Source organism: Daphnia pulicaria, chromosome 1, assembly GCF_021234035.1.
Source record: "Daphnia pulicaria isolate SC F1-1A chromosome 1, SC_F0-13Bv2, whole genome shotgun sequence".
Lineage (NCBI taxonomy): Eukaryota > Metazoa > Arthropoda > Branchiopoda > Diplostraca > Daphniidae > Daphnia > Daphnia pulicaria.
The window spans coordinates 32,251,945-32,275,341 of record NC_060913.1 but is presented as its reverse complement, the minus strand read 5'-3'; the positions used below and the strand labels follow the sequence as shown (position 1 = coordinate 32,275,341).

At 39.6% G+C, this 23,397-nt stretch overlaps 5 protein-coding genes across 10 annotated transcripts; all 5 read right to left on the bottom strand.

The window, feature by feature from the left end:
• Window positions 1–1,956: 1,956 nt before the first annotated feature.
• LOC124321194 lies at window positions 1,957–3,286 on the bottom strand. Its single transcript, XM_046784097.1, has 2 exons — window positions 3,025–3,286; window positions 1,957–2,882 (listed from the first exon to the last, which is right to left on the bottom strand). Exons 1-2 carry the CDS (start codon window positions 3,046–3,048, stop codon window positions 2,478–2,480), a joined length of 429 nt encoding a protein of 142 aa, XP_046640053.1. The 5' UTR covers window positions 3,049–3,286; the 3' UTR covers window positions 1,957–2,477.
• A 608-nt stretch (window positions 3,287–3,894) lies between these two features.
• On the bottom strand, window positions 3,895–6,773 carry LOC124321192 (sulfide:quinone oxidoreductase, mitochondrial-like). Of its 2 annotated transcripts, none has more exons than XM_046784094.1 (8): window positions 6,539–6,773; window positions 5,726–5,831; window positions 5,418–5,642; window positions 5,122–5,316; window positions 4,834–5,046; window positions 4,579–4,765; window positions 4,238–4,484; window positions 3,895–4,174 (listed from the first exon to the last, which is right to left on the bottom strand). In XM_046784094.1, the coding sequence occupies exons 1-8, from the start codon at window positions 6,622–6,624 to the stop codon at window positions 4,114–4,116; spliced, it is 1,320 nt and encodes a 439-aa protein (XP_046640050.1). In that variant the 5' UTR covers window positions 6,625–6,773; the 3' UTR covers window positions 3,895–4,113. The 2 variants fall into 2 exon arrangements, with proteins under 2 accessions (XP_046640050.1, XP_046640051.1); XM_046784095.1 differs by lacking the exon at window positions 6,539–6,773 and adding an exon at window positions 6,101–6,507.
• Window positions 6,774–6,857: 84 nt separating this feature from the next.
• On the bottom strand, window positions 6,858–8,641 carry LOC124321193 (lambda-crystallin homolog). The gene is made up of 6 exons (XM_046784096.1): window positions 8,492–8,641; window positions 8,134–8,321; window positions 7,824–8,032; window positions 7,580–7,737; window positions 7,368–7,510; window positions 6,858–7,301 (listed from the first exon to the last, which is right to left on the bottom strand). The coding sequence occupies exons 1-6, from the start codon at window positions 8,521–8,523 to the stop codon at window positions 7,078–7,080; spliced, it is 954 nt and encodes a 317-aa protein (XP_046640052.1). The 5' UTR covers window positions 8,524–8,641; the 3' UTR covers window positions 6,858–7,077.
• A 1,135-nt stretch (window positions 8,642–9,776) lies between these two features.
• LOC124321288 (serine proteinase stubble-like) lies at window positions 9,777–17,521 on the bottom strand. Of its 4 annotated transcripts, none has more exons than XM_046784207.1 (10): window positions 16,759–17,503; window positions 13,093–13,190; window positions 12,343–12,927; window positions 11,521–12,210; window positions 11,320–11,411; window positions 11,132–11,238; window positions 10,822–11,059; window positions 10,677–10,736; window positions 10,486–10,611; window positions 9,777–10,418 (listed from the first exon to the last, which is right to left on the bottom strand). In XM_046784207.1, exons 2-10 carry the CDS (start codon window positions 13,181–13,183, stop codon window positions 10,260–10,262), a joined length of 2,148 nt encoding a protein of 715 aa, XP_046640163.1. In that variant the 5' UTR covers window positions 13,184–13,190; window positions 16,759–17,503; the 3' UTR covers window positions 9,777–10,259. The 4 variants fall into 4 exon arrangements, with proteins under 4 accessions (XP_046640163.1, XP_046640164.1, XP_046640162.1 ...); XM_046784208.1 differs by having other exon boundaries at window positions 11,521–11,853; window positions 16,759–17,488; XM_046784206.1 differs by having other exon boundaries at window positions 11,521–12,927; window positions 16,765–17,521.
• Window positions 17,522–18,493: 972 nt separating this feature from the next.
• On the bottom strand, window positions 18,494–20,862 carry LOC124327965 (GDP-fucose protein O-fucosyltransferase 2-like). Of its 2 annotated transcripts, XM_046786923.1 has the most exons (7): window positions 20,657–20,862; window positions 20,473–20,584; window positions 20,253–20,394; window positions 20,061–20,181; window positions 19,774–19,981; window positions 19,285–19,588; window positions 18,494–19,192 (listed from the first exon to the last, which is right to left on the bottom strand). In XM_046786923.1, exons 1-7 carry the CDS (start codon window positions 20,773–20,775, stop codon window positions 18,906–18,908), a joined length of 1,293 nt encoding a protein of 430 aa, XP_046642879.1. In that variant the 5' UTR covers window positions 20,776–20,862; the 3' UTR covers window positions 18,494–18,905. The 2 variants fall into 2 exon arrangements, with proteins under 2 accessions (XP_046642879.1, XP_046642880.1); XM_046786924.1 differs by lacking the exon at window positions 20,473–20,584 and having other exon boundaries at window positions 20,657–20,817.
• Window positions 20,863–23,397: the final 2,535 nt, after the last annotated feature.

Genomic DNA, 23,397 nt, shown 5'->3' with positions numbered 1-23,397 from the left:
TAGGCTGTCAATCGATGGAGATTCTTTCAAAATAGCTAACCATAAACCCTTTCTGTGGTGCCAGTGTGCCCACTTTTGGTGTTTTGTCACCATTTTGGTGATTTTTGGCTGTCTGATGGTGTTCAAATGGTGTCAGAAAATAATGGTGTTTTTGTGGTGTTTTTTGTATTTTTTGGGAATTTTTGTATATAAAAAAAATTTATTTTAGTTGCTCAAATTTAAGGTTGAGATTTTAATTTTTAAAATTTTAATTAACCAAACTTGGCAACCGATGGGGTAGTTGTAGCTTGTACCTTGTAGGGAGTTGTAGACTTGTAGGGAGTAGTTGCACACTGGCGACACTTTCTGCAAGTGCAAGACCACACAACTAACCAATGTCAACATTGCTAGAATACCAAATTTAGAAACTGTTTTTAACACTTACAAGCAATGTTTAACCTGTAATTTTAATTTGAGTGTGTTTTAATTGATACTTAAACAAGAATTAACGCTTTTCAACCTTTTAAAACGTTTTTTTGTATTAAAAACTTAAAAAAAATTGTGGTGTTTTTTTGGTGATTTTGACTTTGGCGAATGGTGATTTTTCCGAAAATCTGGCAACTGTTTGGGGATTTCGACTACCAAGCAAGTGGGCACACTGTGTGGTGCAGAACACTAGTCCAGTAACACTACGCGTGGTGGCAGTAGCTGTTCTGATGTCGTTTTCTGGACCGTCCGCACTTTCCTTCTCCTCCTCTCCCCCTCTTCTACCCACCCGGGGAATCTAACTTTGAAACACCCCTCAAAAAACGGCCAAATCCTACAAGGTGACGGTACCACCTCCTCATAGACCATGCCGATAGCTTTGAATGTTACGTAAAATGTGGACGAATGGCTTGCCATATCTAGCAGACATGGTACACGCCAGACGCCACAGTGTTTGAAAATGTGGATTTGCAAATCAAAATAGAAACACACTTTTTTGTGTAATAGAAACCCACTTACATTTCATTCGCGTTAGGATGATCCATTTGGAAAACTAGTCGCTTAAAAGAGAGTTTGAAGGTTTCACTTTTCATTCTGTAGCCTATCTATCGAACTGGGGGGGGGGGGACTAAAAAAACTGAAGCTGTGAAACCCTGCTGAAACTGCTGATCACCACACTATCACTATTGCCGGAAATTTTCACTATGTGGGAAATTTTTTTTCTTTATGCTGCCAATTTTTTTAATAGAAGAATTAAGAAGAAATAAAAGTATAGGAGTGATTCCCATACATTTTTCTACATTAGGTAATTTTTTCATATTTTTTCGTTAAACTATGTAATAGTTATTTAAATGTAAAGTGGAAAAAATGAAGAAAAAAAAATTTTAGGGTTAAACGGAACAGAGCCAGGGGCAAAACGGAACTCCATTTTTCTCTGCAACGGATGGATTAAATTTATTGAAAGACGCACTAGTGAAAAGCAAATTCATTTCTCTTTCAGAAGTAGGCCTACTATAATTTTTTTCATTCTATTGAGTATAAGTGGAGATACAATCAAAAAAGTAAAGATGTCTTTTTTTTCGATCTTTTTTGGTCGTTTACCTGGCAACAGATGGCTGTACCATTTAACCTGGACCCAAACAAAATCAAATAAACTAAATTATCAAATACTTAGAAACACATTTTTGTATAAAATAAAAATACTATCTTAAACTATGCCCTTAGATTTTCAGAGATTTTAGGGCGGAGCCTGTCAGAATTGTGAAGTGGAAACGTTAAAAAGAGCCATATCTAGGCTCTCAAAAGTATCTGAGCGTAGTAGCTGACACACTCACTAGAGGCGCTTTTTAAAGTTTCCAAATCGGCTTACTTTTACGCTGAAAGCGGGATAGGGAAGCCAACACAGCCGTGAAGCGACAAGTGTGGACAAGCGACATAGTGTGGAGTCTATAGCTCTGGGCTCGCGTTTCAAGCGCTGCCATTCGGCTAACGAACTATGTAAGAATTACGGGAAAATCAGCTCAAAATTTACAAATGATGTTTTGGTATTCTTGTTAGAAACCCCCAAAAATGTTGCGAAGACTAGAGTCCAAAATTAGACCCAAGTGTTGTCCGTGAAAAGGTCAGAGGTTTGACTCGAGCCCTGAGTTTGTTTTGGATGTGTTCCCAAAAAATGCGGTGAGTCAATAAAAATAATCATTTAATTACCGAGAATGTCAGTTCTGGACTTCTGGTTCTGTATATTGGTGTATTGATTAGGTCGGATTAGGTTAGAATGTGTTTCGTTCTAAATTAAGGGAACGGAAGAAATATGTATCTAGCGCTTCATCATAGAGATTTCGATTTTTATTTTATTACATAGTTACACTCATTCCTCCTAGTGCATCGGTATCCAGACGTTAAAATGAAGAAGAAAAGCAACGCACTCAGAGAATTTTATTTAAAATAAATATTTTGTTATTCACATTTATTTTACAAGAAACGGTTAATGTCCCACTAGATTTAGTATGGGTCTATCCAAAGAAATAGAGTTGATTTAAACCGTGATACATTTCCGCCACCAACTGTTTGAAAAACAATACAAGGTGAATGAAGCTTGTTACAAAAATACTAGTGATTACTTCGCGTGCGTCTATTTTGCGTAAGCCTCTTTGACTTTCTTGATTTTCAATAGGATCGGCGGATTTTGGTGTTCCATATTTGAATGTCGGTAGCTGTAACTTTGGTTTCCTTATGGATGGACGATATACACCGGAGTAATCGTGTCGGTCGTGTGCAATTGTTCGTTCTTCAAATTCGTCAAACCGTCTAATCTGCCCGATATTGAATTCTATAATAGTGCTCTGCTCCGATGACTCTACGATGGACACGGTGACTCCTAAGGCTACAAGGATAAGAAGGACTCCTTGACTGAATAACTATAAATTCGTAACGAAATTAAATTGAGCTTGTGTTGTTGGTATCACCAGTATAATAATCAATTTAAATTATATTTAGTTTTACGACAGTAACGTGACCGAATTGCATTAGTTTTACGTGACGAAATTTTATAAGTTTTACCTTCATTATTCCAGGGTGACCCATTTTTGAAGTGATGGTGATATACCGGATTAATTTAAAATTAACGAAGTTAAGCTCTGATGAAGTCAAACTCAAGAAGCTCACTGATATGAATACGAGCTAAAAAATACTGACTTATATCAGTTTTGAAACAATAAAAATACAAAATAAAACCACATGACCAGTCAATCCATCTTGAACATCTTGTCATTGGCATAAGTCACGTGATGGTTTTTTTGTATCTAATTGCATATGCGGTTTACTGCGCTACTAACCCCCTATATTTCTCTCCAACTCGATTCAATATTTCTGGTCAAATTCAGCCGTGTTGCTTTCACACTCGAGAACTTACGTATGTTATCTGTATTTCTTTTTAATTAGTTTCTGATCAAGCTCATGATTGGATCCACTAAACAAAATTATAGGGAGGGAAATATAAACCTGGTGAAACACATCTCTAGTTTAACGAATAAAATCCACGCCAGGATGTTAAAAAAAACTGAGGCAGATTGGATATCTCAATTTGGAGAAAGTAGTGATCCACAATAGAACTGAGAGGCAGGTTCTATATCAATCAAGAATTCATTTGAGTGGATTATACAATTTTGATGAAGTATCTATGCATTTCAATCGTGTCCACTATGCTTTGAGGCTCAATCATGAATTTTAGAAAGCTGCATCGTCATGGGCACGTGACCTGTTTGATTACTGATGTATACATATTGTGAGCAAAGAAAAAAGAAGACCCGTTCAATATTTCACACGAAGAATATCACCGCATTTGCAATAGGCCATAGGCCGAAAGACGCCATGTCTTTCAGAGTGAGTTCAAAGCTTGTACTACAACAACATTTATATTTTCATGACCGGTATGTGGGATGCGTGTTTATTTGATTATGAACTATTCTGTTTGTTTTTATCACGAACATCGAAATTAATTGGAATTCGATTTTTTGCCTGCAACCTTGTGCAATATAAAAATTCACCGGACTGTACATTTAAAAAAATACAAATTTTTTTTTGTCATGATAGCGGCGATATTATTTTTTGCACTGATTTTCTTCAATCTCTTCCGTGAGTCGATGTCGATCAACGGCCTGTGCCCAAATGGAGAATCTTCCTAATTACGCCAGGCCCATTCCACCAACCACTGCAACATATCAAAAGTTAAGAGATGGTAAAATAACTTTACGGGCGAAAAATACGATATTACTTTAGCATTAGTTTCCAATACAAGACTGGCATAATTTCCTTCTTCATGAAAAACGATGTGTTCCGCTCTTTAGCTTGATTGATGGGAAGCGTCTCTAGCGGTTGACCGTCGTAATCGAATTCTGCCAAAATGCATTTGGAATAACCCGTCACCAATGGACAGGAAGTGTAGCCATCATACTTTTGAGATGGCTTTTTCCCTTCCATCTGAAGTTTCAAATTGTCGTATACAATTTTATTCTGCCCAGCTAGAAATAGAGAAAAAAAAAGAAAAAAAAAAGAAATTTAGCTCACAGGGTGTAGTTTATTAGGATTCCCAGAACCACAGCAGTTTTTACTTACCAATGGCAGCCATTGTCTTGGAAGTGGGTAGATTTGTACAGTCACCGATTCCAAAGATATTGGGGAAACGAATGTGTTGCAGCGTACTTTTATCGACTTCCAAATATCCAGCTTCGTTGGTCAATTTCTTGTTGGCTTTCAGCAAATCCGGCGCACTCATAGGCGGCGTGACGTGAAGCATTTCGTACTGTACTTACAAAATGGATTAGAAATTTTTGAAATAAAGTACATTTCGAACCGACTAGCAAAACAAACTTTGAAGGTTTTCGTATTTCCCGCCGGATCGTCTAGTAACCTGAAAACCGCTTCTTTGGTATCCGGTTTAACTTCTATAAGTTCATGTCGGAAATTTACGGCAATATTCCTCTCACGCACAACTTTTTCTAGCGCGTCCGCATATTTCTTGACTCCAAAGAGAACGCCCAGCGAAGTGTTGAATATCACATTAGCCTTGTCTCTTTTGTTGTGCTAAATCGGTACGTAAAATGTCAGTTGGCAGACACAGGAAAAATAATAATAAACGGGTGATAATATTAGGCGTACTTTTCGAAGGTATTCTTCCGAAATGTACATGGCTTTCTGAGGCGCACCGGCGCACTTGATTGGGGTGTTTGGAAAAGTGAAAATAGCATTTCCTCCTTTAAAGTTTTTTAAGGATTCCAGCGTTTTTTCAACGTACTTGGGCGAATAATTTGAACAGACGCCCGGGGTATTGAAAGCTTCCGGCAATCCTTTGATCTATTTTCATAGTTAACGATCATTATGATTATTATATGAGCATAATATTTGTATATTTTAAAATTTCAGTTGAAATGATGAAAAGTCTAATGATCGCCTACCTTATTATAGTCAAGTTGCAATCCCATAGCCACGACAAGGTATTCGTATTTGATTTCTTCTCCAGAAGCTGTCACCAAACGATTTTCTTCCGGGAAAAATTGACTGGCTCGTTCTTTGATCCAGTGAGCATTTTTTGGCAGCACTTGGCTCATTGGTCGACCAGATTGTTCAAGTTTTTTCATTCCCCCTCCAATCATAGTCCACATTGGTTGATAGTAATGAGTCTAATAATGAATTATTATTTATTATTGTGAGTTTTGACTTTATAAGTATGGAAAACAAAACAAAAAAAGAAACGACAACTAACATCACTAGGCTCGATGATAGCCACATTGTTTTTCGGAAGAACTGATGCGAATTTAGCCGCTACCGAGCATCCGCCAGCTCCTCCACCCACGACGACAAGTTTAAAGCTGTTAATTAAATGAACGATCTTATTTGAATACCGAGCAAAAATTAAAACGTCAATTTATATTAGAGTGTGCATCAACGATGGCGTTTAACGCGTTTAACATTGAACTTCAGTTTTATTTTGGTACTTTTTTTTAAACTATGCAGATTAGGTGCTGACATGCCGTTGTGTCGTATAAATTTAACAATATCACACGTGTAAGTTGTTCCTTGCAAAATTCAAGGACTTTGCTAAACTTAAGCAGGTGATCCTGTTTGAATGTTGTCTTACATTTCCTAGCCGGTAGCTTCCGACCAATAGAAGCCGGTAGCGCTGAAGTAGCCCATACCACAGAGAGAAGCGGCGTGAAGAGGGTGGGCGCTTTCGTTGGGCATGTGCCACACGAGTATATATGAAAGTCGGGACTAAAGTCACGTCCACACGTTGAAGGTTGCACGAGCGTTCATTCTCCCAAGGGCAAGAGCATGATACAGCATGACGAAGCATTTTTTAAATCAGCTGTTTATAATCAAGGTTGTCTTCGACTCCTCTCATGACAGCCAAAATCATATCATCGTTAAAATTCGCAATAATTTGTTAAACAGCACAATACTAAATCAACAAATCCAGGAAAAATACAACACCTATTTCTAATTAACCCTCTTTAAAAGATAAAACTGAAAGCACAAAATTATCACATGTACTGACATTCACAATTGAAAAACATACCTTTGACTGAGTCGTTGTGAAGTAGTCGAAAAGAAGCGCGGATTGCATCCTAAAACTACCATATTACATTTCAACAACGTAGCCATGGTTATTTTAAAAGAGATTACACTTTATTTGTTTTGACTAAAGATAATTTAAATGCGTGTAGACTGAATGATATGCACACGATTGTTGAGAAAAAACTGAGAGACTATACGATCGGCAAAGCCATTTGTGGCACAATATTATTACTATTTTTTGACGTAATCCCTTCGTTGTTCTGTTTTTGAACGCCCGCGCCATCTCACGTCGAATAATAAAGTAGATGTTTGAAAAGAGCGATCTTTCAATTTTTTATTGCAAATATAATTTGATTAATTTCTGGGGTATTTTAGAATTATATTAACACGTTTAACACACTTATTATACCTCTAGAAAAACAAATAGGGCATAAGGGGTCCTAAAGGGTAACATAGGGTAACCTAAGCGGGGTCCGTGAGTCTGGGGCAGCAATTTCGGTTTTCAACTACGGGATTCAACAACAAATACAAAAAGTGATTTTAATCAGTCTTTTTCTTATCGATATTTTGTTTCAGTTGAGCCAATGAAGAGAGACAATTGTTGCGCCAAGCTCTTTTCTCCTGCAGATTTTCTAACGGCACTTGATCAACCAACTGCTGGTTGACTTTCTGCAGATTGGCTCCCTCGAAACGGGTAACGGGGCCCAAAGTTTTGCTCACGTTGAAAATCGTCTCGCCGTAGCGTTCGCAGTAATTCTCCATCCCTTTTGGAATTAGAAAAATGTAGTGAAAAACAGAAATGATTTCAATAAACAAAAGACCGCCGGCACCTTCAGCATTGAGATGAGCCGTTTCCAACGGTCCCATAAAAGCGTAACGGGGCCCTAATCCATGGCTCATGACCGAGTCAATGTCAGCGACGTCTAGAATACCTTCCTGGGCCAGATACCAGCATTCGTTCAAGATTGCGTATCTGAAAGTGGCATCGAATTGCATATTTTAATTCAATTCCTTTTTAAATGATTCTCAGCGCGTTACTTACTGAATTCTGTTCAATGCAAAACCAGGAATTTCTCTAGAAAGGGAAACAGGTTTTTGTCCAAGTTCCTCCATTATTTGACGAGCCTTGATGGCAACCTCTGGTGACGTCCACGGTGCGGGTACAAGCTCAACCAACGGTACGTAGAACGGGGGATTTACCTTAAGAAATTGAGATTTTATTTTTACACATTTCTTGAGGTTTTGAGCTTTCGTGAAAGTGAAACAGATAGTAAAATTCAGCTTACTGGATGAGCTACTATAACATTCTGCCTGTGTTTCATGTTTTCAGAAAACAAGGATGGAAGTGTGCAACTGGTTGAACTCGCAATGATGGCACTATCACCAACAAGCTCATCTAGCTCAGCAAAAACCTTTTTCTTCAGTTCAAGATTTTCAGGGACACATTCCTGGACATACAATGCTCCTTGCACACATTCTTTTAAAGTCTTGGTTCCTGTGGATGAACATCAACAAAAGAGTCATGCACTATGCACACTACGTCTAGATAAGAATAGCTAACAAAAAAATGTAATAAGAATGCATATATTTCCTCACCAGTTATCAATTTCAGCTGCTCAGATGCACTCAAGTTACCCCTTAAAAGTCCAGAGGTAGCCAAAGCTTGCAGCTGTTCTTCAATGTCTTTAATAGCATTCTCAACAAGTTCTTGTGTTACATCATACAGGTGGACATTATACCCTGCACCAGCAAATAACATTGCCCAGCTACGTCCTATCAATCCACTAATTTCATGATGAATAAAAAAGACAAAATTTTAGATAAAAAAAGGTGTGATAATACAGGTGGGTATTACAAGCAGAAAATTATTCAGTTACAGGTTAAAAAAAAAAAAAAAAAACAATTAAAGAAAAAATAATAAACAGAAGATGAATTTAAATTTCAAACTATATACCTCCCGACGATGGCCACTTTTTTACTTGTCATGCTAATAATGCGCAATCACGCAACACAAGTCAAAAGAGAACTTGGAGTAAAAACGTAAAAGCGTGAATGAGAACAAGTCGAGCTGTCAAAAGATATAGCAGATAGTTTTACATACGTAAAACAAATATTTTGTTTTGAACTGACCTCTCTCGCCATCTGTTAGGGAAATATGTATAATTGATCATTTGTATAATTTAGTACAATTCATTCATTCAAAGAGGAAGACAACAACTTAACAGTCCGAAATATTGTTAAGGAAATAAATCCAGTGAAGGATTATGATTCGTAATTGAATTTTACTGAATAATTACAATGACATATCGTTGCGCACCAAGCCATCACAACGGCTTCAGATGTTTTTAGATAAGGCACAATATAAATATAAGAAACAGATTTCAGTCTTAAGTTCCAAACTCTGCTCCTGGTGGCGAATGCGGAATGCCCCAAAATTGCTTACACATAAACCCCGAGAGAATTCGTCAACGTATTTTTTTTCTTTTTGAAAAGTTGGTCCGTTATTTCGAATATTCTGTTTTGAATTTCCTTCAGTTTTTGCATATGTTTATTCGTGTATATGTCATCAGCGTAGCGTATCTGTAAACAAATAAATGTTCATGAACGTTTCACTTCATCAGATCATTATGATGCAACAAAGGCGACGATCACGACATCAATTTCCGCGCTTCCTTTCAACAGTTACAGAAAATGGTCTTTAACCGTTGTTTGAGGCTTCGCGTAGGAAGATTTGGTCGTACCGGGAAGCGAACGCGGGACCTCTCGCGTCGCAGGCTAACGCCTATCCCACTCGGCCGAAATAACCCGGCTAAAGCGAACGAATCGCGTGTACAGGTTAGACAAAAGACATCCGTTTACACGAGTAATTACCCAGTACCCCATTTTTAGGGTATACAGTTAAAAGAAGTGATCATTCATAGTTCATAGCTATTTTATTTTTTTAGGAACAAATTTGTTTATTAATTCTTTAAAAATAAGGACTTTATTATTTATCTTGAAAAAAAAGACTTGTTCTGATTGTCTGAAGCCAATGATGCATATCATTACGCAACCATCAGACTTGGAATTTTGGATCACCAACTGTTTAGGAAAAATTCAACAAGACAACGATTTTTCAACGTGTTATCTCAACGATAACCGCACACAAAAATGTTTCAAACACAACTGCAACATTGTTAACGGAGAAATCCTGAACCCGAAAACGCCAATCATATAACAGCAAAAAAATTGCGGGCAAATCGTTTACAGATTTGTATCACTATCTACACTATACAGAGCCGTTGCAATTCACAACTCGAAATGAAACATTATAAAAAAGAACTGGATTGGAAATGGACAGCGAAAAGAAATGAAAAATAGTAACCTATTTACAGTGACGCATAGTGCATTCCTTCAGACCTCCAGAGATGATGGGAAACGCATATGCAAATTAACGATACATCGAGATTTTCTCGAACAAGAACCAACAAAAGGTCGATCGATGAAATAATCAATACTTCATTTATAAATGGACAGTTGCTGCCTACTCTTTGGATCAATAGCACTGTGGGAGAAAGTCATTTACGATTTTCCTTTTGACAGTAGGCCAGCTACGAAATTGAAAGAAAAAAATTGGGTAAACAGAATTCGTCACATTCTGTGTTTGATGCAGTCCAATGAAGATGATAGCAGTACGGCATAATTTCATATAATATATCACATTAATGGTTTTTCGGAATTCTTCACGTCACATTTTCCAGAATCCAACTTGTGAATTTGGATATTCTCGTGCAAACTCCCGGAAGATTGGCCTCAGCACATCCAATACCCCAGCTGATGATGCCTCCCAAGAAATATTTGCCATCACGGCCACGAATTTGCAATGGACCACCCGAGTCGCCCTATTATTAAATATTAACCAATTTTAAAAATCCCGCGGAATCGTTAAACTGTTCATTTGAAAAATACCTGACAAGAGTCTCTTCCTCCTTCCTCGAATCCGGCGCACATAAATATATCAGGAATGTATTCATGGCGTCCAGCTTTTAGGAACATATCCTTGCATTTATCGTTGCTAACTATAGGAACTGTAACCTATTGAAAACAGATCAAATCATTTTTAATAAAGATTTTAAAAATTAATCTGTCAATTTTCAAACCTGTTGAAGCATTGAGGGTAATGTTCCTCCTTCCGAGAGACGACCCCATCCTGTGACCGTCTGTCAATCAAAACAAAATTGGTTGTATTTTTTGGTGGTCATTTTTTTAATTTTGAATTCTTTATAATTAAATTTGAGTACTAACACCGTTTTGGCCGATTAAAGACTCGTCCATTGCTGGCAGACAGATTGGTGCAATATTTGGCTGAAAGGTGATCGGTTCTTCTAGCCGAACCAACGCAAGATCATACTCGTATGTGAAAAAATTGTACTTGGGATGAACGATCTTCTTATTGACTCCGCGTTCAACAAATGGGTATGGCTCTTGCACGCTGCTGAAATCGAATTCCCCCATACGCATTCGAATTTGCGAGACGAGAAGACTGAAATAAAAATGTGCGTAATTTATTATTGCTTTTGTGAGATATAGGGCGATAATAAAATCTATCACTTACTCTTCGACACAATGTCCTGCCGTAATAACCCACAATTCGTTCAGGAGGGCTCCTCCGCAACGATGCGTGCTAGAGAATCCGAAAAAGGAAGTCCGCCGAACAGACACCTGAAAAAGTGAATCAATTGGGGAAAATTTGTTAGAAATCTACCCAAAAGAAATTTTGTTTTGTCGGATTATATTTTATACCTGCCAGGGCCAAGAGCCGAATTTCGAATTGTTGCCTCCCACGATTCTTTCTCCTCTTGCAATTTCTGCTAGCATAGGAGGTACACCACATTCTGAAACATACAACAGAATTGAATTACAATTGATGACATAACCTCTGCGCAGTTTTTTCATATCCAGCACACATACTAGCCCATATTTTTATTTTAAAAAATGCTTTACCGATTTCTGGATAGCTGCTAGGCAGTGAAGTAACGGCCAAAGTGGGTTTCTTCGTGCTTTCCGTGCTGCTGGTGGAATTGTTGAAACTAGTGGGCGTTACACTGGTTCCAGGTTTCTTACTGGAACTTTCAGTGCTGGTGGAAGTGTTCTGAACCGACGGAGTTACGGAGACTGTCGCCATCTCGGTCACATCGGTGATTTCGTTAGATGCAAGTGATGCAGCAGCAGTAGACGCCACGATGGAAGAAGTAGTAGTAGTCGTATGGTTGGACAGGTTGTTCAATGGAACGCTCTGCGACTCGGTCGAATCGGCTTCGGTGGTTGACGTAACCCCTGAAGTGACGTGAGCATTAGTCAAAGGATCGTCAATCGGCTGATTGGAAGCCGTGGGGATCGTGATTGGGATATCAGCGGTGGAATTAAGTTCATTAAGCGAAGAAGGGGAATCGGGAAGCTCAATCGCAGATGTTAGAATCGTTGAATTTGATTCAGAGGTTAAAGGGGAAAGGTGAGAAATTGGCACAGGTGAGGCGACTAAAACATCGGAATTCTGCGGCTTCGTTATAGCGGTAGACGAGACCGGGACCGCTATCGGGTTCAGAAGGTTATTGGGAATGAGTAGGTTGAGTGACGGTGCAATTGTAGGTGCTGGTTGTGCGGAAGCCAACGCCTGGTTCGTAGGTGCCATGGCTGTGGAAGAAGAAACAAGCGGAGGGTTAGTACTAATTCCGGTTGCAACCGTTGGCAAAGCAGCTCTGCGTGTCGTCGTCCGTCGATAGGGCTTGGGACGTAATTTGATAGGGCCTAGTGTGGGTTGACTACCTTGCGGCTTTGTGGTCGATTCCGCTGGCGTCGATGGAGTTGGCGTTCTAGTGGTGGATGTCGTCGACGCAGTAATCAGCGGAGTTGTCGTTTGCAATGACGATAATGTAACCGTGTTGTGGCTTATTGGACTAGCAGTCGATGTAAGTTCGTTAGAAAACGTTGAATCCGTTGACGTGTTTTCTGAAAGCCAATTTGACACTGCTAATGACGGCAGCCCAGGGCTTGGAATTTTCTCGGATTCCGGTGCGGTTTCGTTGGTGCTGTTTCCCTTCCAGGTAGGGATCGACGCGATCAGCGTCGTCAGCATGGAAACTGGAAGATTGTTGGGTTTAGCTGCTCCGATGACATTTGGAGAACCTCCTGGCGTTGGATAATTGGTCGCCATGGTGGCAATCATCGACGACAGGGATGGTTTTGGAACGACATTGTTGTCCAGGTCGTGAGCGCAGCAGCTACCGAACATGAATCGCTCCATGCACATGCCCAGAGGTGTGCCCTCCGTTTTGACACATTCCCATACGAACATGCACGTTCCTTCTTGGCCTTTCACGTAGCAGGGTTTGCGACTGATTTGGTAGCTAGCTGATATTGGCCAATGCGCCAAACATGAAAACCGAAAGAAAAGCATAAATCACTGTGCGCAATTTGCATCACAAATTCACGGCAGTAAAATTTAGTGAATAAAATAGTCTTGACATTAAATCTATGATCATAAATCTGTAAAAGTAATAAATTATTAGCACTTACGAGTTGTCAGATTATTTTGTGGTTGACTCGCAGAGAGAACTAGAGGCAAGAACGAAAGAAGAAACAACCCCATTGCACATCGGATATCCATCGCAAGCCTGTCAATAAAAAAAATGAATAAATAAACCCAAAATTATTGGCCAGTCTCAATTATTTCTATTGTACCTAAAAGCAATCTAGGCAATTCTGGAAAAGTAGCTCAATAAAAACCGACAATGCTCAAACAAAACTACGGCGGCAAGTGAAGCGGTTACATTTGTCGACAGTTGCCGCTCGAGAGAAACCGTAACGTAGCGAATAGTCAATTCTAATCTTGATCATTTGCTTCCACAGACAGCTGTTATTTCCGCAAACTGCAGCACTGCTGGCCTCGTGTTCAACAACCGCAGGGGAATGCGAAAAACACAGTCAGCTGCTTTGTGCGACTTGAACTTAATGGCGACATGTCCAACATAAATGGGAATCTAAAATTCCCTGATAATTATTAGGTGCTGAATATCTTTAACTACTAGTTGCTACTACCAGCTGCCAACCTAGTTACAAGAAATTTAGTTCGGCCGATAAATCTGGTTCGCTAACAAATGTAGGTTATTGTGCAGTGTGTGCTAAAGCAATACTTTAGACTACTATTTAACTATACCCTCCTTTGTTCTCATCCGCCGTGTATTTCAAAAATTTCATGACAGCCAAACTTATTGTAAGTTCTAAATTGCGGATGTACTGCGGAGAAACCACTGGAGAATCAAGGTTATTGACCCAATGATCCTCCGACGTGCTAATTTGAAGGTACTTGGAAGTTGAACAAAATGAACAAAATCAAAACGACAAAAAACATTTGGTGAGCTGAGTACATGATGTCTTTGTTTTAAGATATCTTTATCTCGATTTATCCGTCCGTAGCTAATTGTTTCCAAGTAAACGGGAACGCCCGATTTCACCAAGCAATAAAAGGATTACCGGACATTTTCTTTTGGCAAACTAGTCGGAGTTTTCAAAAGAATACTTTTGAGATGTTGATGGGCGATAAGAGATGACACTAGTTTAAAAGAAACTTGCAGGACTGTCAATTAGGTCGAGAGAGAAAAGTCCGAGACGACAGAAAACTGGCATCACCTAGTTCCACACACCACAGAGTGATGAAATGTAGGTCACAACTCTGCAACGGTGAAAGCAAAAACGAGCCAGGTGGCAGCACTGTTTTTTGTTTGCAACTTCATAATTGGTACCGTATGCGCGCGCTGGGAAAAAGTTTCAGTTCATCGGGACAAAGATTCGATATTGTCGCTCGTTACAGAGTTACAAAGGGAAAGGTTACAATAATTGCCCGTTCTACCAACCGGTACTTAAGGAGCGAGCTCTGGTGTTCATGCCCTTAATCCATCAACGATAGCAGCAGCAACGTCGTCGTCGTCTATAATGACCAGAAATCGTGATCCAATACGGTCGACACTGATACCGTTAACACTGAACCGCAGCAGCAGGCGCCAGCCATGTGTTCCACACAGTTAAAAAAAGAAATAGAACGCGGGTATTTGGTATATCTCCTTCGGTTATGGGCTACCCAGCCAGTGTTTGCTACCTACTCAAAATCACGGACCTCAAAAACAATCATTTTTATTGCGATAGTAAAAGAAGACAAAAAAAGAAGCTCCCGATACTCGAACAAACTGTACAGTAACTGGTTGGAATTCCAAGCAGCAAACAAGAAACACCTCCAACAGTTATGCTAATTGTCTTGGATCTTTTTTTCTTTTTTCCCCGGCGAAAAGATAAAAAAAAGAGTAAAGCACAACCAGATGGGACGCATGAGCACTTTTGAATACTCAAAAAATAAAAAGAGAAGACTCCTTTTTTTTAGTCATTGTGTAATTATGCGAGTTTGAGGTCGCTTTTGCCGTTGACACACCCAGACTCTCTGTTGAGAGATTGACTCTTATTCCTGTTATGCCCGTTGTTTTTTTTCCCGTCAGAGTAGGGAGGGTTGCACAGGTAAGGAAAGGGGGTGACGAGAGAGAAACAGGAAAGCCATGTAGGTCAAACCGAACTGTGCCCTCGCCCTTAAACCCGGTGTAAAGAGAAAGCGATATATACTCTTTCCCCACCTTTCCTTACTGTAGAAAGCGCCCGACGTGAGCCAAATGAATCATCCGGACTTTTACATTTCTTTTCACAACAGAGTATTTGTGTAATCCTCGAACCCTTCCGGTAAGGTAACGACAAAGTTAAGAAACGTCGAAACAAAATTCATTCCGTTTTCACTCGTTTCACAAGACATCCGGATCCTTGATGTTTTTAAGTTATTTAGTGGCATTTATTTTATTTAGGACAGCTAGGTTACTATAAGCCTCCTCCTCCGCATTTGTCAAACGTTCCATTTCAAGGTGTACTGTAATTGTCTGTAGAAAAAAGAAAAATGATGGAGTGAACGGTACTCGGGCGCGTAACAGCGCTCTAGAGAATGTTGTGAAGGCACAAATTCCAACTTGGGAATGTTTCGGAGGAATGTCTCAGAGTGAAGGGGACTCCGGAGCTTTACGGTTTACCAAGCACGGGGGTTTCAATCCGTCTGCTGGATATACATCCTCAAGTTTCGCTCCTTTTGTTATGTAGTGGAAAAGGGCGAGATCATTTCAATCTGGCGAGATGATCTGTCCAATCTGGAGGCATCGTGTCAACAACGCATGACCGTACTACGGCAGTCGTTCTTTTATTTTGGAGCCATAAACTGTATGTGTACATTACGTACGCATGGGCGACTTGGTCAGATAAGAACCCGTAGCCAGATACTACTACGTATACGTACATATAATATAATATGAAGGAAAGAACAACGGAACCGTGTAGAGCGGGCTGAGGTTTTCTGTTGTTGCCGCTGCTCCGATGCTGCTGCTGCCGCTTGCGTGTGGAAAGGAAGCGGCAGCGGTACCGCAAACGGGCTTTGGTGAGTGACCCTCTAACCCGTTTACATCCTCTACCAGCGCGATACGCGCGTTCACGCGGCATATTCGGGCCAGTGCTCACACGGAAGGGCAAAGAAGTCCTTGGTTAAAATAGCGCCCTTCGGAAAAATTCACCCTCCAAGTCCTCAGACTGCCTACCGGTACTCGTTTTGTGATTCTCAAAGAACCTCCCACCCTTCCGTTAGTTTGATTTTATATTTTTTTTTGCTTTGCTTTTTTTCTCTCATCTTGTCGCCGAACCCTTTAAATCTATCACGGCTGTTTTCAACACTTCACCTCAATGTCTATTGTATGGCCGTTGGGCCGATCTGGCACTGACTCGATTTTTCACAAAGTTTTATTTTTTTTCTTTTTTCTTTTTTGTCAAAGCGAAGATTAACAATACACTTCCAGGTCTTTTATTATATATTTTTTCCCTTTTTTTAAATTGTTCCCCAAGGAAGTAGCAGAGTGACGAGACAATTTCGCACTGTGTATAAGAAAAGTGTTCCCTATACTTTGAAAAGAAATTTTGACGTCTTAGCATTTCCTTTCGAGAAATAAAAGATGCGGGCTTTGTTGTTTAATATACAGCTCTGAAAATGATTTTCTATTGATCAGTGCGGAGGTGTTTTGGAATAGAGAGCTTATAGTTTTCTATTGATACTTGTTGTCTATAGCTAGAGGCTAAATAGAAGTGAAAAACAAAAAAAAAATATGAACTTGCCGGTACCGAGGCGAGATCCTGAAAAGTTGATGCAACGAATCCGCTAGGAAGGCTTCACAATTTTGAATACGATCAACTCACTCCAGGTAGGCCGGCATTGTTTTGCCACTCTCCTGGTCGTAGATAACGTGTTAGGGATGACACGAGGGGAAACAACACAGCAGGGAAAGAGTGGAGAAAATGGAAGACGGGCGAGGATATAAGTCTTAAACGCGGCTCCAGTTTTCTTTTTCCGATTTTCAAAAGCAACGGTACTCCAACTGGTGTTCCAGATTTCTCCTATATTCCAAATGAAAGAAGAAGAAGAAGAAAAAAAAACCGATCCCGCCCCAAATTCACACAACAGGAAGAGGCAACCAGAGGCAAGAAGAGCGGCAGCGATCAGAAAAACGTGACCCTCTAGAAAACCTCTTTTACAATCATAACAGCACGATTGCAGTCGAAACAGACAGTAGGGATTTGTCTGCAATGTCATACACGGTTGGGCACATCATTCCTTCGTTTCAATCAAATTGTCTTGCCCCTTCTTTTTGGCGTGGCGGCACCTGTAGAAAATCAAAACTAACACAACTTTTAGAGAGGCAGACTGTATATATAACGTAGTGGCACGGAAGACTTGAACATGCGACCACACGGCACCTAGTACCGCTCACTACTGGAACGAATACCAACAGGACAGGCCGTCTAGAGGAAAACGGTGAGTCTCAAAAATCCACTACAAGCTAGAGGGGAGAGCCCCTTACTACTCAGCGCGACCCACAAAAGAAAAAGGAGAAAGCTTTCGGTCTTTCGGTAGACCCCCGCTGGCTATTGGAAAACAAGGTAGTTTTTTTTAAAAGGAAAAAATTTTCTCCGACTTTTTTTTTTTTTTTTACTTTTTTTTTATTTGGGTCCTTTCTTATATACATTATTGATAAATGCTTTCCCAAGTATCTAACTAGGTGGCGATCAAGCAGACTTCTTGATCCCTGCGAATTGTTTCGTCGTTTGGAAAATCACTTTTGCGGTGTTACTTGTCACGTAAAGCGGAACACACTTGGGAAACTAGTTCTCGATTATTTCACTAACTCATCATCATCTGCCTCAGTTGCTAACAAATAATGCGTTCAACCCCATTTAAGTGTGTTGCCGGTCCCACCAGCACTCTCTATCCCTCCCCCACATCACCACTAAAAAAGAAAACAGGCAAACAAGCTACATGTTTTGCTTGCTGAGCATGCGAAAAAATAGGTTAAAAAGGAGATTTTCTTTGGCCAAGCATGCGAATAGAAAATATCCCAAAATTACACGCAAGGCATTGGGAATGATGTCTTTAAAATATCGGGAGAAAGAAGGAGGTCAGTCATGTTTCTCGCCCTGATTACGATTGTTGAAATGTACATGCTGATTCTGTGGGACTATAACGAGCAACAGAACAAATGAGAGGTAACCAGTTGGTGCGTGACCTTACCATTGTTAAATTCTGCCTGTCCTTATTAGCGTTCACTCGCATTTTATTCACACGTGCCAAGTCTTTGCAAAACCAAAAGAATAGATAATAACAAAATCATGCTGAGAGACAATATTCTTTTTAAGTTGCGGTTAAAATTTACGACGATGGCACTGAAATGTTTGCTTATGTATATATTATCCAGGTAGTCTGGGAAAGTGTTAATGTTCTTGAGATTATAATGCACTCTTTTGTACATAAAACTTGATTACGTTTGTCGGTTAATCTAAAGTAAATTCAAAACTATTTCATTTGATAATTGGAACTCTTCTTTATACTGTATTTATAAAAAATAAAAGCATTTAAAATTTTGTTTGGCCCAGAGATAAACTCAGTGTCTTAAGCAGCCCATATGAAAATTCTTGAATAGCACAACTGCGAAAAGGAGGTGAACATGCCGGTATAGTAAAAAAAAAATTACAACACAAAATGTTAGATAAAAAGATAAATGAGTTTAGTTTCGACATTTTGCAGCCCAGAAACAGTCCAAAACATGTGTCCTCTAGTAAAGACTTACGTGAGTAGAATTTAGGTCAAATGTTCCCTGTTGACATTATTATTACGGCTATGCCTGTTACGCATGACAGACTTGGGAGAAAATATTGTTATTTACTCCAAAAAGAAATACAAGAAAGCTACGCCATTTATTGCGTCCATTTCACATTATTTTTTTCCACTTGGCTGGCTGTTCGCAAGAATCATTGTCATCAGCACAAAAGCGGTTGAACGTGGAATTGGATGGGAAGCCCAATATTTCTCGCTCTTCTTGAATGCGGAACGAAAAAGTCGATTCGAAAGATCCAATAAAATGCCTTGCCCTGGAACAAATTATCTGTTCAACAATGGCAACTCCTCCGTCCAAAATCTCTTTGCGGACTTCAAAACTGGGTAGATAGAGAAACAGCTGATACTTGGGCGATAAATAGCTTCGCAATTCTTCCATTTCTAATTAAAATAATAAAATTCCAAATGAGTGAATTTTTAACTCTACACACAGGAACTGATTGTACAAAATAATTGGAGGACTTGGTACTGACCTTTCTTAGTTCCGTCACTTGCGACAAAAATGTTCCGGAGATTCAGTAGCGTAGCTGTTTTCGCCAATTTCTTTGCTGCCAGCTTTAAAGAGGGAACATCATTAGATCTTCCGTAAAGGAAGTCTTGCCTCCTCAAATGCCCGCAGACGTAGTCTCCACCTTTTGCTACCACTCCAGGAACTTCATCTCTCCAATCACTCGGAAGAGAGGTACGATCTGTTTCGTCATCAGACTGAAGAAATTCGAGCCGGAATTGACTAGCCAAGGCATAGAGCTTGAATGAATAACGCATGCTTCGCCGAACCTGATAAGAAATACAGTAATAACTAAATATCTTAGTTTTAATTTAAGATGTAGATTGATTGAGTAAATGCAATTTTTTCTTGGCTGTGTTGAGAAACAAAAATTTGTTCATTCTTTCAAGAATGATTAAGACTAAAAAAAAATTAGGCTTGATGATTCCAAAATTTATACAAGTTTGTATATTACCTTCCAATATTCAACACCCCCATAATCATCATGCAAAGGAATTTCTCCTCGGTCAATCATGATTATGTCTCCAGATTTCTTCGAGTGCTGTGATAAAATTGGTAGGAGTTTCCGAAAGTGACCTTGAAATGAGACACAACTAATGTTTCGAACTTCGATTTTTTCATAACCCCAAAACCAGCCTTTGATTGCACCATCTTTGGTCTCTCTAAAGTTGTTGTAACATGTACATTTTATTAATATAAGCAGACTGATGAAAGACACATATATGTAATTGAGAAAAATACCTGTAAGGTAGTTTATTGATGCAATTTTCAAACTTATATTTTTCTTCCCATTTTCCACTCTCCCATCCATCTTGAAAATGTTGCAAGTAGAAGAGCTGGTTGATCAGCAGATTTTTCTTTTCTGTCACAATAACATAATCATTTACATAAATACAACAAATACAATTTGTGATTCCATTTAATTACACTAACCTGATAATAGATCAGATAGTTCTGTAATGCTAACATACTTTATAAGACTTTCAGTATTGAAAAACAATTTCCAGGGAAGTTTGAATTGATCTCCTATATCGTTGGACTTCCAATGAGGAAGTGGACCCCAGGGAGGTAGCACCTGCAGTAAAGGAAAAATGATTTAATGTTCATTGCTGTCCAATTTCATCATGCACCATCTCTAAGTTTAAAAGCTTGCCAAAACCCAGTCTCCATGTTGCTGAAGTCTTTTGACAAAAACTGCTAACCGTATAAAGACATCACGACGTAAATTGAAACCTTCGGCCGGATTCAAATCGTATAGCAAGTAACTAACAAGAAATCAAAACTTATTTTCAGGTATCACTTCAGATTACTAATTTATAATTAACAACGAAACATACTTTCGATCGAACACTTCCCCACGATCGCATACTTGTGAACCAAACAATTTTCCACTATTTCCAAGCAAAACAACAAACCAAAACAAACTATACCTGAACAATTTTGCATTTACTGTCATCGTGACAGAGATTACCAGAGATTACCAGAGACTGGAGTCTGATAGTAGCCCGTGAATCTATCGCACTGGCGCCCTCTATCGCGGAGCGCCACTGCAATAAGGTCAATTTTGGCCAACTAGATATCGAGCACTGGCACTCCGTCGTCGCCTAATTTTTTTTTCGAAACTCTATACCTCAGAGACTTCTTAACGGGGAACTTTTAACAAGCGATTCGCCACTCAAAGAGATCGTTTTGGGGTTTTTTGATACAGCGGAAATCGTCGCTGGTGTTGTAAAAATAAAAAAAATAGATAGGGTTTGTTCAAAATTTTTTGCCAAGTCGATTGGTAAAAACCGCAATCGTCTAGCTTTTGTAGTTTGGAATTGGGAGATATTTAAAAACAAAACTGAGAGGGGATAGCCGAAAATTGGACTTTTTTTTTTGTTTTTGTGCAGCAGTTTTCTCGTCAACTGCTGCACCTAAAAATATTGTAATTGTTTCAAAAAGATGGGATAGCCCACCTCTTCAAAAAGTTTTCTTGTTTTACGAAAATGCGAAAACAACATTTCCTTCTCTTTGCCTTTAGCCCTTTAGGGTCTCTTGGGGTGGTCTCCCTCATAACGTCAGCCTACACCTATCCAGAGTGATAGAGAGTATGGTGAAGCGACGCTGTAAGAATTCTCCATAAGGCATCGTCAGATGTTTTCCAGCATTTTCTCAAAGTTCGAGATCACTTGATTTGCAGACGCCACATGGCTCTCCCTAATATGCAGGGCTTCCACCACGCGTAGCCTCACTGAACTGCTGTTTTGCTCCGAAAAAGGGTTATGATAAGCAATTTTTAGGGGTTGTAGCAAGCGATTGACAGCCCAGTGGGTATAAATTCACAAGGTAGTTATCTTGGGTTCAAATCTCTGCATAAAACCTTTTTTTTTTAAATTTTTTCCTTGTTTTTTTCTATAAAGCGAAATAGATGAAATGCCTAGATTCTGTAAAAAATGCGAGTTTTTCACATTTTTTAAACAACATCTGAATTTGTTTTCTTTGGCAAGTCTGACTTAGAAAAAAAACGTGTTCAAACATGTTTCTGGAAAAATCCGCAAGGTGTCACTAGCGCATATAAGGAAGACTGCTCGGACGAAGCCTTATGGAGAATTCCTACAGCGTCGCTTCACCATACTCTCTATCACTCTGACCTATCGAGGGGGGGGGGGTCACCCCAACAGACCCTAAAGGCAAAGAGGAGGAAATGTTGTTTTAGCGAGCGCTAGGTGGCTTATAGGATGACGCCCGGCATGGCCGAAAAACGAAGAAATTTTTAGGAATTTTTTTCCAAAATTTCAATCGTTAATATCTCGGCTTCTGAGCCGAGTATCGAAAAAACATGAAAACAGTTTGAAGAGGTGGGCTATCCGAAACTCAGAAAAAAACTGCTGACTTTTTAAAAGTAATTTGTGTATCGCCACTAGACGATAAACCAGTTCCCGTGGCACAACTAGGGTGGGGCCTAAAAAGAGGAAGGGAATAAAAATCGGCTTTAAGAAAAAGCCCTTGGGGTGTTGTGTTTGTGTTCAGGAACCCATTAACGTTCGGCAGAGGGCGTTAAAGAACACCAAACGGCAGTGGTATTTCGTATTTGGGCTTGCACTGTCGAAAAGAGAGGTTCTCTAATGTTCCTTTTGCGGAATTTTACCGCCATAAAAATCAAAGCTCCGGTCTGTATGCTCAACAGTCAACATCCAATTCTATAGGTGTTTCGACCCGTAAATACTTGCGGATTAGGATTTTCAATTTGATTGGCGTAATATTTACCTATCAAATTCTTTGCTTTTTTGAAGAAGGTGAAACTTCGCTCTGAGATCCATCAGAAACGAGTTTCCATTGGAGCTTCATGTCGAAGTAATCCTTTTCTTTTAGATTGCGGAACTTTATTTTTATTTCTATCCGAGTTGCGTTCCAGCGATAATACCCTAACAAGAACTTCCAAACTTCAAACGTTGTGGAATAATGGTACTATCCCCAAAAATTAAACAATTAATAGGATTATTTAAAAGTAAAATAATAATGTCATATAATATTAGTTTCCCCGAAATACTTCCCGAACATTTTGCGAATTCTTTATTCTTCCTTCTTCGTCCAAATAAGCCTTCCACTGAATTTAAGTAAGTGGAATGTGTTTGACGTAATATTTACCAATTTTATCTTTATGTTTAGCAAATGAGCAAAACGAACCTCTTGTGTTGCTGATGCGACCAGGAGCCGGGGCCGGAGCCGGGGCTGGTGCCGGAACTGGAGCCGGTCTTTGATTGTTTGCCGCTTCGGCACTGCGATAGGATGGAGGTGGCTGATCTTGCGGTGCTGCTTCTTTCCAATCGTTCGTTTGCCTTCTGCGGTCTTGCCTCTCTGGGCTTGTCTGATCGTCCAGCATTTCTTCCCAAAGATTTCTGCCGATGTTTCGTCTCGGCCTAGCTCTTTGTCTATCTGGCTCTTGAGCTTGAGCTCCGGCTTGATCACGCCTAGGGAAACTCACTCACAGTAACCTGGTATCCACGGCCAACACTCTTATCTTGCGATTTGCGATGGCCGTGTTCATATTCGCCGTATGAAGACCTAGCGACTGCTCAAGGTCGGTCACTATTTC

Bases quoted from the DNA above. Each gene is read 5' to 3' on its own strand.
- LOC124321194 (XM_046784097.1), bottom strand. From the start codon at position 3,048: ATGGGTCACCCTGGAATAATGAAG. The intron at 2,883-3,024 runs GTAAAACTTATA...ACGAATTTATAG, and splicing joins GTCACCCTGGAATAATGAAG to TTATTCAGTCAAGGAGTCCT.
- LOC124321192 (XM_046784094.1), bottom strand. From the start codon at position 6,624: ATGGCTACGTTGTTGAAATGTAATATGGTAGTTTTAGGATGCAATCCG. The intron at 5,047-5,121 runs GTACGCCTAATA...GTACCGATTTAG, and splicing joins CGGAAGAATACCTTCGAAAA to CACAACAAAAGAGACAAGGC. The intron at 4,485-4,578 runs GTAAGTAAAAAC...CTCTATTTCTAG, and splicing joins CAAGACAATGGCTGCCATTG to CTGGGCAGAATAAAATTGTA.
- LOC124321193 (XM_046784096.1), bottom strand. From the start codon at position 8,523: ATGACAAGTAAAAAAGTGGCCATCGTCGGGAG. The intron at 8,033-8,133 runs GTGAGGAAATAT...GTTCATCCACAG, and splicing joins GCAGCTGAAATTGATAACTG to GAACCAAGACTTTAAAAGAA. The intron at 7,738-7,823 runs GTAAGCTGAATT...CAATTTCTTAAG, and splicing joins ATGTTATAGTAGCTCATCCA to GTAAATCCCCCGTTCTACGT.
- LOC124321288 (XM_046784206.1), bottom strand. From the start codon at position 13,183: ATGGATATCCGATGTGCAATGGGGTTGTTTCTTCTTTCGTTCTTGCCT. The intron at 12,928-13,092 runs GTAAGTGCTAAT...GGCCAATATCAG, and splicing joins ACAAAATAATCTGACAACTC to CTAGCTACCAAATCAGTCGC. The intron at 10,737-10,821 runs GTTAGTACTCAA...TTTGATTGACAG, and splicing joins CTTTAATCGGCCAAAACGGT to ACGGTCACAGGATGGGGTCG.
- LOC124327965 (XM_046786923.1), bottom strand. From the start codon at position 20,775: ATGACAGTAAATGCAAAATTGTTCAGGTATAGTTTGTTTTGGTTTGTT. The intron at 20,182-20,252 runs GTTAGTGTAATT...TTATTGTGACAG, and splicing joins ACTATCTGATCTATTATCAG to AAAAGAAAAATCTGCTGATC. The intron at 19,982-20,060 runs GTATTTTTCTCA...CAACAACTTTAG, and splicing joins ATCAATAAACTACCTTACAG to AGAGACCAAAGATGGTGCAA.